Source organism: Nesoenas mayeri (genome assembly GCF_963082525.1).
Source record: "Nesoenas mayeri genome assembly, chromosome: 4".
NCBI lineage: Eukaryota > Metazoa > Chordata > Aves > Columbiformes > Columbidae > Nesoenas > Nesoenas mayeri.
Window position 1 is genome coordinate 24,900,972 of NC_137540.1, and position 17,664 is coordinate 24,918,635.

At 43.1% G+C, this 17,664-nt stretch overlaps 1 protein-coding gene across 11 annotated transcripts in view; it reads left to right on the top strand.

Annotated features, from left to right (window-relative positions):
* The window catches only part of SEC31A (SEC31 homolog A, COPII coat complex component), a 46,769-nt gene that overhangs the window by 10,892 nt on the left and 18,213 nt on the right, over positions 1-17,664 (top strand). For 6 of the 11 annotated variants that reach the window (XM_080343119.1, XM_080343116.1, XM_080343122.1 and 3 more), the window contains exons 9-20: positions 874-973; positions 2,208-2,369; positions 2,551-2,703; positions 4,114-4,350; positions 4,940-5,014; positions 7,430-7,480; positions 8,751-8,828; positions 11,339-11,414; positions 11,994-12,172; positions 14,067-14,193; positions 14,922-15,067; positions 17,104-17,277. In XM_080343119.1, the coding sequence (XP_080199245.1) occupies positions 874-973; positions 2,208-2,369; positions 2,551-2,703; positions 4,114-4,350; positions 4,940-5,014; positions 7,430-7,480; positions 8,751-8,828; positions 11,339-11,414; positions 11,994-12,172; positions 14,067-14,193; positions 14,922-15,067; positions 17,104-17,277 (1,558 nt within the window). The remainder of the gene's footprint in view (positions 1-873; positions 974-2,207; positions 2,370-2,550; positions 2,704-4,113; positions 4,351-4,939; positions 5,015-7,429; positions 7,481-8,750; positions 8,829-11,338; positions 11,415-11,993; positions 12,173-14,066; positions 14,194-14,921; positions 15,068-17,103; positions 17,278-17,664) is intronic. The other 5 variants (XM_080343121.1, XM_080343123.1, XM_080343124.1 and 2 more) reach the window with 5 other exon arrangements.

Sequence of the window (17,664 nt, forward strand, 5' to 3'; positions counted from 1 at the left end):
TTTGTATGTCTCACTTCTTGATTAGTTCCCTGTCAAGACGCAGCTGGGAGGCAGCGATTCCAGCAGCGGGCAGTGTTATATGCTGACTTGCTGACTAGCCACCTCCGTGTCCTGAAAGAATTGTCTGATTTAAAGGGAACAGGTCCCAGAATATAAAGCACCCTCCTGCCGAAACACTGAAGTTGTAATTTTGTTCCTGTGCTTTTTGAGAAGAGGGAGCCAAGGTGCAAAGTGTTAGTAGTACTTGACTTTGACTGAATAACGGACTGAAGGCATGTCTGGGCACATCCTCACATGTGGACATACAAAGCTTCTTTGCTCCTCTAGTCCCCTAAATGCCTTAAATTTGGGTAAAAAGAAAGATTTTGTTAAATTTTGATCCCTGCTCGTTAGTGAAACTTTCCTTATTGCCCAAAACCCGCACCAGATTTAAGGAGAGAAAATGACCATGTTGTGGCTTCTACCAAAACTACTGCCAGTAGTTCTGACATGAATCCCATGCTAATAAAAAGGTGAAAAACTTCATAGTCACCAATCTTAACATACAGTGTGCAAACCTGTAGGTAATGATACTGCACACAGACCGTTTTGTTACAGTGGTGTCCAGGTTCTCTTGTGTGACTGCGTTTAACTCTCAGATACAATGGCTGCACCTTTATACTTCCTTGTGCAGAAAACAGAAAGCATCCATTTCAATAAGTAAAGGCTGATAACATTGAAAAAGTTCATCTTTTTTAAGAATAAGGAGTGAAGAGGGCATTTTGAGGTAGAAAGCTCAGCTAATGTAGAAACTCAACTTATAAATATAACTTATAAATATACTATTTATCACCATTTTGCATTTACACTAAACTCTTTCTGATTGTGACACAGGGGTATATTGGCCATTGCTTGGAGTATGGCGGATTCAGAGCTGCTGCTTAGCTGTGGGAAGGATGCTAAAATTCTCTGCTCCAACCCTAACACAGGCGAGGTATTGTACACACTCCACTTAAAAAAATCCTGTTCAGAGGTAACACAGTGGCACATACAAAGCACTTTTTGGTGTGTTTGCATTCCTTGAAATTACACTTCTGTGGGGTGTTTCTCCCTGTCCCACGTGCTTGTGTTGGGTATGTGTGCCTTCTGAGCTTGTTCTGGTGCTGCAGGATTCCTTCCTAGTATTGCCGATCTCGTGTGTTTGTCCCCGCTGCTGCTCTCCAGCTGAGTAGTGAGGTAGAGACCTCATTATAAGGGACACAATAGTGGCAGATGGGTGAAAGCCACTTGGATGTGTTCCTACCCTGTCCTTTTGGGCTTGGGGCTACCTTTCAAAGGGGACGCAGACTCTTTTCTCATACAACTTTGAGTGCTTGCCCCTAGACCACAAGAAGGGCTTCAGGCACACTGGAGGGCTCCTTGCCTGCAGTGGGCAATAATCCTGAAGGACAGAGTGAGAAGTGTTTCTAAAATTCAGATATCAGCACAAAAGTACAAAAGGCTGTGGGGTGCTAAATAATTTATCTGAGCTGGATCCAGTGCTGTTAGGAAGGCTTTAAATTTGGATGAATCATACTACATGTTTTTATTCAAAATTAAAAAACAACAAAACCAAAACAAAACACAAACAAACAAAAAATGCACCATGGTTTCCTGGGAGACAGAGAGAGGTAGTTAGTGTTTTGCTCTTTGAGCAACAAATTTGAGAGACAAGCAAATAAGAGTTTCTCTGAGTTTATGGTTACATGTCTGCTGCAGTGTTGGGCTTGTCTGTTCCAGGGCAGGAGAAGACATCTGCCCTGAGTGCAGGTTTTAACTTTTCCAGGTGTCCTGCAAAAAACAGGCTTACTTTGGCATGTCTCTGTGTAGTGTGTAGAGATACCATGATGAGCTCTGCGAGGGCTAGCATGAACACCAGCAGCAACTCACCACTTGCAGTAGAACAGATAGATAGCTGCACATGCAGCACAGACACACCCTGCCTGCATGGTTTGTGCTGTGTGGATTAGACAGAAGATTTAATAGGAGAAGGAAATTAAGCAGTGGTACGTGGTAATCTCCTGTTTGGCAGTTGTCAGGGTTTACCCGCTGTTAGTGTGTACAGTGACATGGAGGCCGACGGGCAGCAAAAAGAGCAGACCTGTCTCAGGGCAGGCAGAAGAATTACTGCTGTTGGATGGGGTGATGCATGGAAGTCCTGATTTGTTGGATTTGTTTTTGCTGCTCAGGTGCTGTATGAGTTGCCCACAAATACACAGTGGTGCTTTGATATTCAGTGGTGTCCCAGGAACCCTGCTGTCTTGTCTGCAGCTTCATTTGATGGGCGGATCAGCATTTACTCCATCATGGGAGGCAGCACGGATGGCTTGAGGCAGAAGCAAGTTGATCAGGTATTGAGCAATGTTCAGCTTAAGACTATGGACAGAAAGAGGTAGGGAAAAAATGTGGGCTTATGGGAAGCAGCTGTCTGCAGCTCTTTTTGCAGGAGTACTGATCTGCTACAAATAAATGCTTCTGTTTAGTTTATTGGAGATATGTCACTTTTGTTTTTTCCACCTTTTGTTATTGAAGCTTTCATCCTCATTTGGGAACCTCGACCCATTTGGTACAGGACAGCCTCTCCCACCCTTGCAGCTTCCCCAGCAGACAGCCCCACAGAATGTCATTTTGCCCCTAAAGAAGCCACCCAAATGGATCCGCCGACCTGTGGGAGCATCGTTCTCGGTAAGCAGGAGACAAGGCTAGGCATGATTCGCCAGGCAGGGAGGGAGTAGTGGTGGCATCTGCAGAACACATTAGCAAGAGGAGAGTTCAATGTTGTGCTCCACCTTGGGAAAACGTGTTTGTCATGGTGGTGAGAGATGCTCGCAGCAGCTTCCAGACTGGGCACTTGGAACAGAAAGCCAGCAAAAAGTCACCAAAAAAATGCTTGGGAAAAAGAAACAAGGAGGCATTGTATTGCCAGTGGGCACTTGTTTCTTTCTGGTTTGGGACTAGAGCTTTGCTTTTATGTAAGTACAGTGCTTACATCAGAGTAAACAAATATCTGTTGTCAAGGAGGAACAGGATCAAACTGGACAAGTATCTGAGACTTGGATGCAGTCTGAAGCTATTTTGTGAGTGTAGCAGCACACAGGGCTTGGGCTCCTCCATGGGTGGTTGACCTGCAGAGGAGCCAGGTGAGAGGATGACAAGGCCCTGCTTTTTGTGAGAGCACAGTTGCCTGATCTTTGGTTCCAACTTTGGCTTATTTTTTAGACCCACAGACCATTTCTTAAAGATCTCCTGGAGATTTAAGCCTGCCCACTTGTGATGCATTTCTTTGCCAAAATATTGCTCAGTTTTCTGCATCATATGCCTGCTTATTCACTACCTGTTGCACAAATTAGATGCAATTTTCTCTTACCGAAGAAAAGTGATGTTGCCTAGCTGCTGACTGACGTGTTATTTTATGATGCTGTTTATTCCCTTACTCATCCTGGTTTTCCAGGAGCCAGCTGTCAGCCTTTTTCTTGGTTAGGCTTTTTGCTTCTTGTAGTGCTTTTTCATTTATTGGACTGGCCTGTGTAAATTAACTTTGAGCTGTAGAATGAAATAATATTATAAACCCCCTCTTAATTTTTTTCCTTCTGTTTTTTACTTCTCTCCAAATGATGACATAATTTACTGCCCATCTCTCGGTAGGCTTTTAACTGGTAACCAGCCTGCCAAGAGCAGGCCACACGTCATGCTTGAGCATTTATTTAGTGATGCATAGGATTCTTTGGTAATAGCATTGCAATATCATGAGGTACTCCATTTATACTGAGCACGGTACAGACCCACAGCCCCAGTTGTCAGCTTCTGGTCAGCCTTTTACCTGAGAAAAAACAGGCATAGGAGTAGCTCTGCTCATAAATCTTATTATTAATAAAAAATAACCCACTTATCCAGCAAGCTCTCTAAATGCATAGCAACATGGAGCGGGGTGGGGGGAATCAATGAGTTTATGTTGGTAATGTTTGTCCTTTGGATGATAAGCATATATACACTATATAAAATCGTGTGCATACATGTGTGTATGCACATGCTTTTTCACATGTGCTCCAGTGTACACTTGCATTTTTACCTACTGCACATGTATCTCAATTCCAGTTTGGAGGCAAGCTGGTTACATTTGAGAACACCAAGCCTCAGCAGCAGCCGGCCGTTGAGCAGCAGCAGCAGCGTCACCATGTCTACGTGAGCCAGGTTGTTACAGAGAAGGAGTTCCTGGCTCGCTCAAACCAGCTGCAGGAGGCCGTGCAGTCCGAAGGCTTTGTCAGCTACTGCCAGAAGAAAATCGACATGGCCCAGGCTGACTTTGAGAAAAACGTGTGGGCCTTCTTAAAGGTAATGGGATGCCAGCAATTCAGGAGTGCCGCACTGACCCAGAAAGCCAAAATGTAGCAAGTGTTACGGTGTTTTAGCAGAAGAGGCACTGAGAGCTAAAAATGTAGGCTGTGGGAATGGTGCCTGTAAGTCCTGCTGTTGGAGGTAGCCCACCAGAAGGGTGTCTTCACGGCCAGGGGTGTTGGCAGGGTTTGTGAGAAATCATGGCAGAAGCCAAGCCTTAGAGGAAGGTATCCTGTGGTTTTGTCATCCCCCATCAGTATGTCTTTGTGCAGGGAGCTGCTGGTAAGGAGAAACAAAGCTCTGGGGCAGCTTTAGATGTGCTTTTCACTGCTCACTGTGAGCACTTTAAAGTTTGCAAATGGAGTGGACAAGCAGACTGTTCACCTGTGGGAACCAGATTGAAAGCTTGCTACTTGCTCAGGTGCCCAGGTCACTGAAGACCATTTCATTTCTTTTATTATGCTCAGTCTCTGCAGTCACTGGCTCTCACTGGGTAATTTGTGCCAGTCAAGTGGAAAGACATTGAGGGGAAAAATGAAAAATTATTAATTGCAATATATTCTTTTTAACTTCTGTTTTTTTTAAGGTGAACTTTGAAGAAGATTCACGTGTTAAATACCTTGAGCTCTTGGGATACAAGAAAGATGATCTGAGGAAGAAGGTAAATGTGCCTGGAAGCTGTGCTTGTGTTAAATGCTTTGCTGATGGGTGTGTCTGTAGAGCACAGCCTGAAATGTTTACTGTGCCATGTATGGTTGAAGTACTCATTTACCTGTGGGACTGGAAGAGCAATTACCAGTATCCACAGGCTATTCAGCACAATAAATATTTTTATACAACATTGTTTTCAGTGTGTTTCCCAGCAGATAGCATTTGTCAGTGATGCAGCTCTCCTTGCAGCCATAACACAACTGTTAGCTGTGATGCTGGGGCTTCATTTTAAACATGGCTGACTTGAATATTTTTGTTAATTAAGGAATTCCCTTGTTCTGAAGGCACTAGAAATCTTCTGCTCTTGTTTGTTTAGATAAACAAGCCTTGAATAACTTCAAAATTCTTACAGCAAGCAGTTTGCTTTGCTAGGTGTTTTATTAGTTCTGTCATATTCTTGCAGTATGGATGTTCAATGAAAATTTCAAAGCAGGCAACAGACTTCATATGCATGTCTGCATTTACCTGTCCAATGTTTGATCTAAAAACTTTATCCATGGAGAAGTTTTGATATTTGTTGGTTCAAGCTATTCATGTAACTTAGTTATATGACATCCCTCTACTATATTTTCACGGCATCTGATCTGGTTTTAGGCTTTCTGTAAAGAACAAACCTGTAAGCAGTCTTCTGGGTTTCATTAACTACCTTGAAAACTTAGAGTAGTCTTTCTTTTGTGTGAGACATTGTTCAGATTCATAGAAAAAGAAACCAGAGATCAAACCTGGTTACGTTTGGAAAGACAAAGTGTTGGATTACCAGAAAGCAACTTGCACATCTTAAGCACAGAGCTTTCTTCCAAGTTGGAATATGATTCTTTGTGTTACAGGGAGATACCTGGTATGAATTTTGGCTTTTTGTTGCTTTTAATGCTGTACCCAAGAACTATCTCTTATTTCTTCAGTTCTGATTCAATGGATTTTAATATTTGACTCATTTTCATTATATCAAACTAATGTTTTATTTTCTAAGAGTGGCTCCATAAAAACATTATTATGGTTATGAATTAAATGGTCTCTGGGACAAGCTTATTATGATTACAGACAAAATAATGTTTTTGCTAGCAGTCTGTCCTCAGCTTCTAAATTTTGTTGCATGAGTCAAAGCAAGCACAACAAAGGAAATGCTGTCTTTTGAAAAGCAGATCACAATTAGAAAATCCAGGTGAAACTTAGTGGTGGTCCTGCGGAATGGCCTCATGTGGATTACAGGCGGCTGCTGTGGTTGCTCTTGGGTTGATCAGCCCTGTGCATGGGGAGAAGATGGAAAAATGAGCATAGCTGAAATAAGCAGCTCAAAATACTGAGGAACAGATGAGAGGGGCTTTGAGTCCATGTCTACGTGTGGATGTTTCTTAGCAAAGCATTCCACACTGAAATTGAATTCATGGTTTTAATGTCAAGAAACAATATAGAATGGCTTGTCTGAAAGTTTGTGATACCCAGATGATAAACTCACTAAATTGCAGCTTGTTTTTCATGTTACTGGTAGGATAAGAAAAGTAAAAAAGGGTTACAGACTTCAGCTTCTTGGAATAAGCTTTCAAGAATATAGAGGTTTGTTTTTATCATCTTAAAACCTGTGATTCTCATATGCTAATCAAGTCCTGGATTTCTCCTTTCTGTTTTAAACTAATGATTAAAAAATAAATTTTTTTTAAAAAAAAAAAGAGAGAAAACCACCTCCAGCAATTTGAGCTGAGCTTTTTGTGAAAAACGGCCTACCAGGGTGAAATAAAACCTGCAATACTGAAAGAAGTAGATGATTTATAGCAGCATTAGGAAGTCCAGTCTCTCAGGTGTGGAACTAATATTTTCTGCATGTATTCTAAATTCCATACGTTAAACTGGCATTTTTGAGGGCCCTAATTGAATCTGGAGTCATTTGCTTTGCAGAAGAGTAAAAGCTGTGCATTTTAACTCTTCATAACTTGGAAAATCCTACACAGCCATGTGTCTGCTGCACTTGAAACCACAGCTTCCTGATAGGCTCTCAGCTCCACCAGGATTGTCACTGCTTCACTTTCCCTAACCGGAGCAAACAGAAGGTTTTGTCCCACATGCTCTGATAGTATTTTCCTTGCTGTGGTTTCCAGCAGCACTAGCAAGGTTTGAGGCCCTTGAGTTAACAATTAAAGGTTTAAAGGCATAGAACAGCTCTTATTTCCATTGGAGCTTGGGGTGCAGAGGGCTTAGCAGTAAATCCATCGCCAGGCTGGGAAAGGGTATGGCTTTAGTTTCATGTTAACTGTTCTGCAAACAACATGGTGGCTACATTTGCCATTTTTACTGTATGAGAAATCAGTGAGAGATCTGTCTCCCTTAAAATAAAAGGGCACTTATTTAACAAATCTTGGTTGTTTTCTAGATTACATCCACTATAAATAGAGAGAGTCTCGCAGATGATGACTTGGGAGAGGTAAGCACATGTACAAATCTGCATTTAGTTTTATAATGCCACAGTAATGTGCAAAGTAAGAATAATTTTTCTTTCCACTTGGTAGTTGTCACAAAGTGAGTCACAAAAAACCCAGCATATGACAAGTTCCTACACTGAGTAGGATGAAGGTACTTTTTAAAAAACATGATGACTTTTATCATTCACTTTACCAGTGAAGGACTGTCACAGATTTTAGTTCAGGGTCTCAAGTGATGTCTTTCCACCTTTTTGCTGCCCGTGTGTCACCCACTGTGGCATTTTGTGCTGCTGGGAGGTAGTGGAGAGCCTTGCCTGGCAGCTGCTTCCATAAAATTATAGACTAGTTTGGGTTGGAAGGGACCTTCAAAGCTCATCTAGTCCAACCCCCTGCTATGAGTGGGGACATGAACTAGATCAGGTTGCTCAGAGCCCTGTCCAGCCTGCCCTGAGATGTCTCCAGGGATGGGGCATCCAACACCTCTCTGGGCAATCTGGGCCATTGTTTCACCACCCTCATTTTAAAAAGTTTCTTCCTTATATTTAGTATGAGTCTCCCCTCCTTTAGTTTAAAACCATCACACATTGTCCTATTGCTATAGGCCCTGCTAAAAATTCTGTACCCATCTTTCTTATAGGCCCCTTTAGATACTGAAAGGTACAGTAAGGTCTCCCTGGAGCCTTTTCTTCTCCAGGCTGAACAACCCCAACTCTCTCAGCCTGTCCTCATATCAGAGCTGTTCCAGCCCTCTGATAATTTTTGTGGCCTCCTCTGGCCCCTCTCCAACAGGTCCATGTCTTTCCTGTGCTGAGGACGCCAGAGCTGGATGCAAGAGCAGCAGCTTCCCCAGGCTTTACAAAATCAGGACTGAGAGTGTGGTCCCATCATGCTTCCCTGCAAGAGGGATAAATACAGTTCACGCGTGGCCTGTTGTAGTTGCAGTGGCCTAAGTCCGCAACAGGGACTGCATTGCTCTTGTTCCATAGATGTGTCAGATGTCATCTGTAGTTGCCTAATGGGAAAGTTTTGCTGCATGTTTTCAGGCATGTAAGATGAAAACAGCACAAGGTACTGTGCAATGACAAAGAGCAAGGAAATGGAGGCCCTCTGCCATGTTTGTCATACTTGTGTCTATGTTGCCAATGCATTTCTGTGCTTTGCAGTCTGGTTCAGGCTGTTGTTGCTGGGAAGGTGGCAATACTCTGTAGTGCAAAGTATTTCTTCCTCTTCTGCTGGATATTCTATTTTTATGGCATCTTCTCTCTGCTGAAGGCTCCTGCAGAATCTGATCAATCTGTGCCGAACCAGGGGGATGAAGGCCAGGCTACAGAGGAGCAGTTCTTGGGAGAGGTATCTGTTGCCCTCTAAACTAACCCCATTTACCTCCTGTGTATTTACTTGGTTATTATTAACAGTATTCCATTTTCTTGGCTTTTCCTAGTGCTGAGGATGTATGAAAATACAAGAAGTTAGTTGAACAAGTAAAATGTGGGCTCTTGTTAAGTTGCTTGACTTTTTTGTTCATCGGCCTCAGCCATTGTATGAATGGATTCTTGTGGCAATGAAGAACAAGCTCATTTTGTAACACTCCAGTTGGCACCAGACCCGAGGACTTTCTTCTGCCACAGTTTTCACTCTGATATGTATCTAATGTATACTAAATGATGTGCTGCCACAACTCTAGTACCTTCCTCATTTTTTTTCTTATCCCTTTCTTCCTGATCCCTGGCTGATGATTACCAAGCTGTCAGTGTATTACTTCCCTGTTTCTGCACATAACCCTCTGCCGAGATGCAACTGTGATATTGGAGGAGACGGGAAGTATTCATTCCCTTCATTGTTCCCACTGGCATCACAGTGATATCCATTCCCTTTGCACCCTAACAGTGAGCATCAGGGCTTTGGTTGCTAGCTGCTTTAGGAACGTCTGTGGCAACAGTTCAGCCAGGTTTATCACAAGCAGTCTGTTCCATATCTGCCTTTGGGATCCTACAGCTTTTTGTGCCTTTCTATCCATTCGAGCAGCATTGTTTTCAGCTCTGTGTTTCAAATATGGGGATGGGTCCATGTGAGGTTAGTAGCACTGAAAATTCTAGTATGGCTGTGTGAACAAGCTGGCTACTTTGCTCTCCATCCCTTCAGGCACCCTTTTAGGTTAGAATTGGAGCTGTTAGCACAGCAAGCATAGGTAGTTTTGTGCTAAAACCTGTGCTTGGTGCCCATCTGCTGTTGCCTGTGAAGATGAGAACAGTGGTTTGTGCACGTTGGAGTCGTGCACTTGTTGACTCCCTATGGTAGCATGTTAAGGGCAGCAAAACAGAGCTGTCTCCTTAGGTCAGGTGCTTGATTGCTTGTTCCCTCATTAGTTGCTGTAGTGGCAGACACGTGTATCTGACTGTGTAAGGATTTTGCTGTATGCAATTATGAAGATATTAGATGTCTCATAACAAATGTCTCTTCTAGAAGAGACATCACAGGCAAACATGACCTTGACCTAGCAGCTCGAGTGGTGAATATTTGTGAGACTGGCCTGAAGTTGCAGATGATGTGTCAGGGAGTGCCATAAGTAACTGGATGGGCACACAATTTCTGTGGCAGTCACAACAGGCTCTTGACTGATACCAGACACACATTGTGCGTCATCTGAAAGCAAAAGAGCTTTCCAGATGCTGCCTTCTTTCAGAAGCAAAACGTAAAGCTTGTTTCAGACTTACTTCCCCATCCCAAATATCTGTTTTTGGTCGAATGTGTACCTGTCCTTCATCCTCTGAAGTACAATTTTAGTGATCAGCATATAAGGGTGCTCTCAGCAGCCTCTGGAACTTGCGCTGCATGTACTAGTGCACTGGCTTGTGACAGAAGAGGCAGTTTGTGGGACAATTTCTTCTTAAGCTGTGCTGTGAAAATTGATAGTGGAGAGAGATTTCTCTCGTGTTTGTTTAGTTTGGTGGTGTATTATTATTATTATTTATTATTATTGAAAGATTTTGTTTGAAATCCCAAGATCCAAGTGCTTGCAGGAAATGTTCTCTATCTTAATTTCTGGGCGAGTTTTTAAAAAAATACAGCTTCTGTCCACTGCACACTCATGTACTGAGTACAAAATGCTTAAGTCCACATGGACCGCTCTGGACCTCTGTGTTCAAAATTAAGCATGTTTTCACGTGTTTTGTTTAGTTAAACTAGGATGTATGCCTAGTGCCGAGTGTTTTGAGGGTGAACTGAAAATCTGTGTGGAGCTAAGTGAAACCTAGGTAGCATTATGGTAGACTGTTCTTGATGGTAGTTGGAGGTGAAAGAGGAGGGGCGAAGCTTTCTGGTTTTTTTGGGGTTTTTTTGTGTTGTTTTTTTTTTAATTGTGGCTGTCATTTTGCTTTGAGTTGACTGTGTGTATATGGGCATGGATGCATTTGTGTAAGTCACTGTGCAGGATCCAGGTGTCTGGTATTTGTGATCTCTAGGTATGCATGCTTGTGCTTGCATAACCCTTCCTTGGTGGTTGGAAATCTGGGGCTTCCAGTGCTTTTTTCTCCTTGGCATCTATTTTAAAAAATGTTCAGACCGATGGTTTTATAATGATATGTTTACAGACACTGGAGATCTTTTGTTAAGCCCAGGCCTTTCTTAATGTACTTTGGAGCTTTGTGTGGGCACTAGGGGAAGTTGATTATCCTGTGCTGAAACAGTGTTTTAACAAGTGACAGGGATATTCTGCTCTTCTAAGCTAATGATGTCTTAGGGGACTGGTAGTCTGAAAGTCTATCTTTAACTTCTAGTGCAGGAGCCATATTTTTTTTAATGTGTGTGTATATTCCAAGTGCTTACATAATCTCAAAAATCATGCTTTTCCTTTTTCTAAGCAGGCAAAAGACCATAAACAAGAAACTGAAGATTTGGGATCTGCAAAGAAGACATTTAACATCTCTGTTAGTGGAGGTAAAAAACAAAACACCACCTTTATGTTGATTTTATTGTATGTGCTGATACTTTGTAAATACTGATGTTGATATTGGTGTTCTGGCAAGAAGGCAGTTTCTGCACAGATAGTTAATGATTATCATTACTTGCCACTGTAACTCCATTCATTGCACACCAGTCTCAAGGCCCTTGAAAATATAGCTTCTTTAGGGAAGGTAAGGAAGTGTACAGCTCTGCTATACCCCATTGCTGAAATGCAGCTGCTCTGAGTGATTTCTGGTATTAAAAAAACCCACATGATCAGGCATGAAGTGCCTCACTGTTTGTCCGGAAGCTCCCAGAGGATCTTGAGTAACACAGAAGCTGTTGACTCCTGTTCAGGTTTGACATTTTCTGGCACTGTATGCAGGATAGTTGTTTTAGAGGTTATTTAGAAAGACGTGATATATATACCAGCATCTTGCTCTGCAGCAAGGTAAGTGATACATGACAGTGCCCCACCTGATCTGTCTGTGACCATAGCGTGTTGTGAGACTAGAGATTAATTTGAGCATCCCCATGAGTACCTGCCTGAAATGCACTCCTCTCTCGTTGCAGATGTGGATGGTTTGATTACCCAGGCTTTGCTGACGGGTAACTTTGAGAGCGCAGTAGATCTCTGCTTGCATGATAACCGCATGGCAGATGCCATTATCTTGGCCATCGCAGGCGGACAAGAGCTGCTTTCTAGGACACAGGAAAAGTACTTTGCTAAGATGCAGAGCAAAATCACCAGGGTACGTTTTTTCATTTAAGAAACAAACTGCATGTAGGCCTTTGGTAACTCCGTTTGGTACCTTAGAAGTTTTCTTACCATTTCATAGGTCTATTTCTGTGAGAAGCTAATGGTATTCAGGTTACCCACAAGATCTCAGAGCAGAGGGATTTCTGTTATTCTTTTTTTTTTTAATGCATTGGTAAGGAGAGAAGAGGCACGCTACTGGGATATTAATACAGAAGAAGTGTCTCCAGTGTCTTCAGAAGTGTCTCCAGTGTCAGAGTTGCATGTACACTAGTAGATTCTCACTGATAAATATCCTAAATGGTGCACATTTCATTGTTGTCTCTCATCACATTTTTCAAGAGTCACGCAAGACCCATGCTCAGTGCTGACAGTGTTAATTTCTGCCTGTGATGAGTGTTAACAGATTCGCCAATGCTTCATTTCACTGTGTGCACAGAAGAGACCTAAGTATGCCCAGGGTCAATCAGTCATCCTGTTTAGGAGACAGCATGTTATGGCCAGCTGGTTGTTATTCTTCTCAGCTTTGTGCAGCACTAGGGATTGCTGATGTTACTCATTCAAATCTTCTTTGCTACTGACATGAGAAGCTAGCAACGAGAGGGTGAAACAGGAGGAGTGGCCTTAGAAGAGTACAGGATGATTGGTTTGGCAAGGATGGCCACTTTTAGCAGAGGGGAGAAAGTTGCTCACTGTCACTTTTTAGTACTCCATTGTCAAAGAAGGATGTTCTATGCAGTAGCAGGAGGCAGCCTGTAAAATGGGCATGTACTTCAGTGCTTTCCTGGAGCAGGCCTGGAGGCAGCACAGCAGAGTCACTGGGGGAGTTAGGGCATGCAGCACCACAGGCTGGGTTCTTTAAGCAGGATTTTGCTGGTCGTTGCCTGCAATCCAGTTTGAGATAAGAACAGTTTGTGTTTCTAGTGGTGCACAAGTGCAAAGAGAAAAGTTCCAAGTATGAAGACTCTGCAGAATTTCTCCCCGTGCCCCCACCTCCTTCCCTGCCTCTGGCCTAATCAGGTGAAGGAGAATTTTGTAGCACGTGAGAAATAGTTGCTTCACTGCAGTTCATCCTTTGGGAAAAGGTATTTTTATGGAGAGCTGACCAGTTATCTGTGGCTGTGCTACAGAGTGAGTGTTGACCTTGTAATTAGGACCTTGCGTTTGTTATTTAGGTGTGTATTTTTCTCTTCTGGTCCCAAGCTGCATGCTTAGTGCTTGTTCAGCTGTTTCTGAGCTTGAAATCTTGGCAGGACAAAGGTTTTGTTCACTGAATAGCAGCACAGCTGCCAAGTCTGTCTTTTATCTGAAGCAAAATAACTGGAGGCAGAGTTTGAGATGGAGGAAAGTGGAATTTCATTTTGAGGGCTTGTGGACAGGCAGCATGGGTGCAGGGCAGGGATGTTGGCAGGGATACTGCAGCCAGCTTAGACTGATATTGCTGCCAGCTTCTTTCAGCGGCCTTTTCAGCTGCCCCTCACTGGTCAGTCTGAGGCCAAGAGCTTAAAGCCAAATGAAACAGTTTGACAAAATTCATACCCCTTGGTGGGCACTGTGTAGAAAATCTGCAGCTAAATACTTGGTATGTTATCATTGTCTGCAAAAACAACACTGAAGAGCATCTGCAGCAGTCCCAGCTTACAGAGATTTGTGCATTCTTTCTTACATATTTTCCGTCAAGAAAAATTGGCCTGTGTTATCTGAGCTTGTTTAAAAGTAAAAAAAAGTAAAATACGCTCTTGTGCAGCTGGTGAATTGCGGTGCAGTATCTGCCATGACGCTGGATATAGTGGGAATGAGTACATTTGAATAGATACAAATTATACTGTGTCTTTTAAAAGAAACTAAATCCTACCAAGACCATAACTGTGGACTTTGTCCTGATCTAGCTCATCACTGCAGTAGTAACGAAGAACTGGAAGGAGATTGTGCAGTCTTGTGATCTGCAGAATTGGAGAGAGGCTTTGGCTGCTGTGCTTACTTATGCTGGGCCAGATGAGTTTGCAGCCCTTTGCGGTAAGGACATGTTACAGAACAGATGTCATTTATTCTGCTTAACAGCAAACCTACACTTTGCCATGGTTGTCTTCTTTCCAGTAAATTACTGTAAAGCCTTGCTTAGCTTCTTTGTTGGATAATATAGTTCTTTGGTCCTGTTGCAGAGGAGAGGAGCCTTGGAGATGCTGTGTTCCCAGTACATTCTCTTTTTGAGCACAGAGGGAACTTTGTGAGCAGCAAGTTTTATTGCCAATAGCTGTATGCCTGATACCCCATGCGTCTCAGATGCCATCCAATGTCTATGGAGTTGTAGAGACCTGTTTCAACACACATCAGCTGAGAGCAGTATCATGGCTTTGCTTACAGTTTTTTGGCCAGGTGCATACCCAGGTCACACCCCTGGAAGGAGTGACTGCAAAAAGTGGGGAGCAGAGCATAGAAATTGAGCCCTGGCCTTTTGACCTTTCTCATGTCAGCAAGTGGATTGTCCCCTCTGACCTGTCTGCGGTTTGCAGACTTTTGACAAGTCTTTGCTGTGATAGCATTAGCTGCCTCTGAAGTGCCTGGGCCTCCTGTGATATACTCTGTGCCAGACACCAGAGAATGTCACCGATGGACCCCAGAGGCCGTATCTCTTCTTACTGTGCTAAGCAGAGAAACAACAGGTGTTGCAGGCTTCCCCAGCCAGGATGGGGGAATCTCCAAAGTGATTCACCAAGCAGCATCTTTGTTCATATTTTTCCTAGATCTCCTGGGCAACAGACTGGAGAGCGAGGGGGACAGCCTACTGCAGACGCAGGCTTGTCTCTGTTACATTTGTGCCGGCAACGTGGAAAAACTTGTTGCTTGTTGGACCAGAGCTCAGGATGGAAACAGCCCCTTGTCCCTTCAGGTTGGTAATTCTGTTCAGAAAGATGTTGGAAGTAACACACTGTGATCATCTGGTGCTTTAATCATATGATCTAGTTTAGAGATTTGATGCTTTCTGGTAGCTGTATGTATCTCAGGATGCAAGCCTTTTCCTTCTGGAATGGGTGGCTTTAGTGGAAATAATGCACAAATATTCTATTGGAAAATGTGTTGTGAAGCACGATGGCCCTAATGCCTGTTTGGCGCTTTGAGTAGTCCTGCTTGGATGCTTCCTGTGTAAAATGGCAGTTGTAGGGCTTAGGGTGGTTTGGTAAAGAAGAGGCTTTGAATTCTTGCATCTTTTGCAATAGGGAATACTTAAACTTTTTTTCTTTGGGAAGAGATGGCTTGGATGTTCAGGGGAAGAAATCTAATAAATTAAGAGTTAAATCTGGAGACAAGACTGGAAGAAGGTTCTTGTGAGAGTTTTGTCTAGGGGGTTGCCAACAGTCAAATATATTGTATGTAGCAAATACGTTGGGGGAATAGGAGGATTAATGCCAGAGAGATTAAGCAGTTATTGAATAATTTCTTTTCTAGTATAATGTTAGTTTCTTCCATTTGTTCGGGGCCTTTGAAGGGCCAGGTTTAAAAAGTACTTAATGTTACTTGACAATGCTGTGAGTCTCTGATTAGTTAGTTGAAGGAACTGGAGTATATGTGAGTTTTACTTCACATTATTATCTCTTTCCAGTTTTGAATTATCACCATTGCTTTCCAGTCTCTTGATAGTGATGGCTTCGTTACAGATTTACCTTTGGTTTGAGTTTGAATTTTGATTGCATTGCTTTGCTCTCTTGGACATTAAAATTGAAAATCTTATTGGAGTCATAATTAGGCTGCCAGTTTACTATGATGTGGAATTGCTGAAATTGATAGAAGCTATTGGTTATCTTGATTTTTTTTTTCTTTTCTTTTTTTTTTTTTTTACCTGCTTTTTCTGAAGTACTGACTTTTTGGGAAAAACACAAATGTATTCTTGAACAGTCAGCAGTCTTTATTAGTGGTGTATGGTTGAAATCTTGGGTGTGGTGCCCTTATTAAATCTGTTGTAAGATTTGAAAGAGAGATTGCATGTTAATATTGGCAATTTAGTATTTGCAGTACCTTCAAATGTAATACAGTAAGAATAAGAAAAACATGAGAACTTACCAGAAAATCTTCCTGTAACTTAGCACTGGGAGGAAACCCAACCAAAACCAGCTCTGGTATTTGCAGTTGTGCAAGGAAGGCAAGATTGGGAGTATTCCTGCTAAATATCAGGAAAAACATCTTTGCAGTTACATCAGCAAACCATGGACAACTCTCCCAAGGATGATGTGGGATCCTTTTGGTTAAAATGGTTAAGAAGTGACTTACTCACATGCCACAAACAAATGTGCAGTGCATCAACACTAATAGCATCACCTCTGATATGGTGATGATGAGCATGATGTTTTCCATCAGCTCTCATGGCTGTCACCAAATATTTTTATGAAAGCATCCTCTTTTGGTGGGCATGCTCAGTGCTGATAGGAGCCTGAAATACAGTGTACTAAAGCAGTTCTTCAGGCTTGGAGATCTACTTGATGCATGGCTGGCTTTGCTATTAGAAGCCACTTGGTTGTGGTTGTTGGTTGCTGTTCTGTTGTTTCATGTGCTGGGAAAGTTGTGTTTTCAGAGTAGCTGTAACTGTCTAGGAAACCTGCATTTGGCTTGGGCTTCAGATCACTGGCACAGGCTGCCCAGAGAGGTGGTGGAGTCTCTTCTCTCTGGAGACATTCAAAACCTCCCTGGACCTATTTCTGTGCAATCTGCTTTAGTGACCCTGCTTGAGTAGGTGGATTGGACTAGATGATCTCCAGAAGTCACTTCCAACCCCAAACGCTCTGTGATTTCCCTCAGGTGAGAGGGATGCAGCGGGGCTGCCCTGAGGAACAGCCCTCTGTGACAGTCATCAGCCAGGGCCTATGTCACCCTCTTGTTCTCATTTGTGGTTGTTTTTTTGTTTGTTGGTTTTTTTTCTCCCCAACCTTCCAGGATTTAATAGAGAAAGTGGTGATCCTGCGCAAAGCTGTGCAGCTCACCCAGGCTGTGGATCCTAATGCTGTTGGAGCCTTATTGGCCCAGAAGATGAGCCAGTACGCCAACCTCCTGGCTGCCCAGGGCAGCATTACTGCAGCTTTGACCTTCCTCCCTGCCAACACCAACCAGGTACAGGACCTTCAGGTTTTTCTCTCCCTCTCTCTGTGTGAACGGGCGCATTTTGAGCAAAGATCTATGCACAGTGCGGTTAGTCAGCAGGACTGCCATTTGAAATGCACCTGAGGATGTGACAGTCAGGCTGTTTCCCCTCTCCCTGCATTGGCTTCACTGAGCTGGCACAAGTACATGGGCTTGTTATTCTCCCTCTTCATTTCACAGCCTGGTCCTTGCAGCCAGTGGCCACTAAAGAAGCAACTGTCCCTGCTGCAAGCCAGACACCGTGAAACGCGTACCTTTGCATTTGGTTGTTTTCTTTTTCTTTCACATCTTCAGCAGCTTGGTATTCATAGGCAGGATGGCTTGGAAATGGAGCCCATGATGGGAGGCAGGCACATG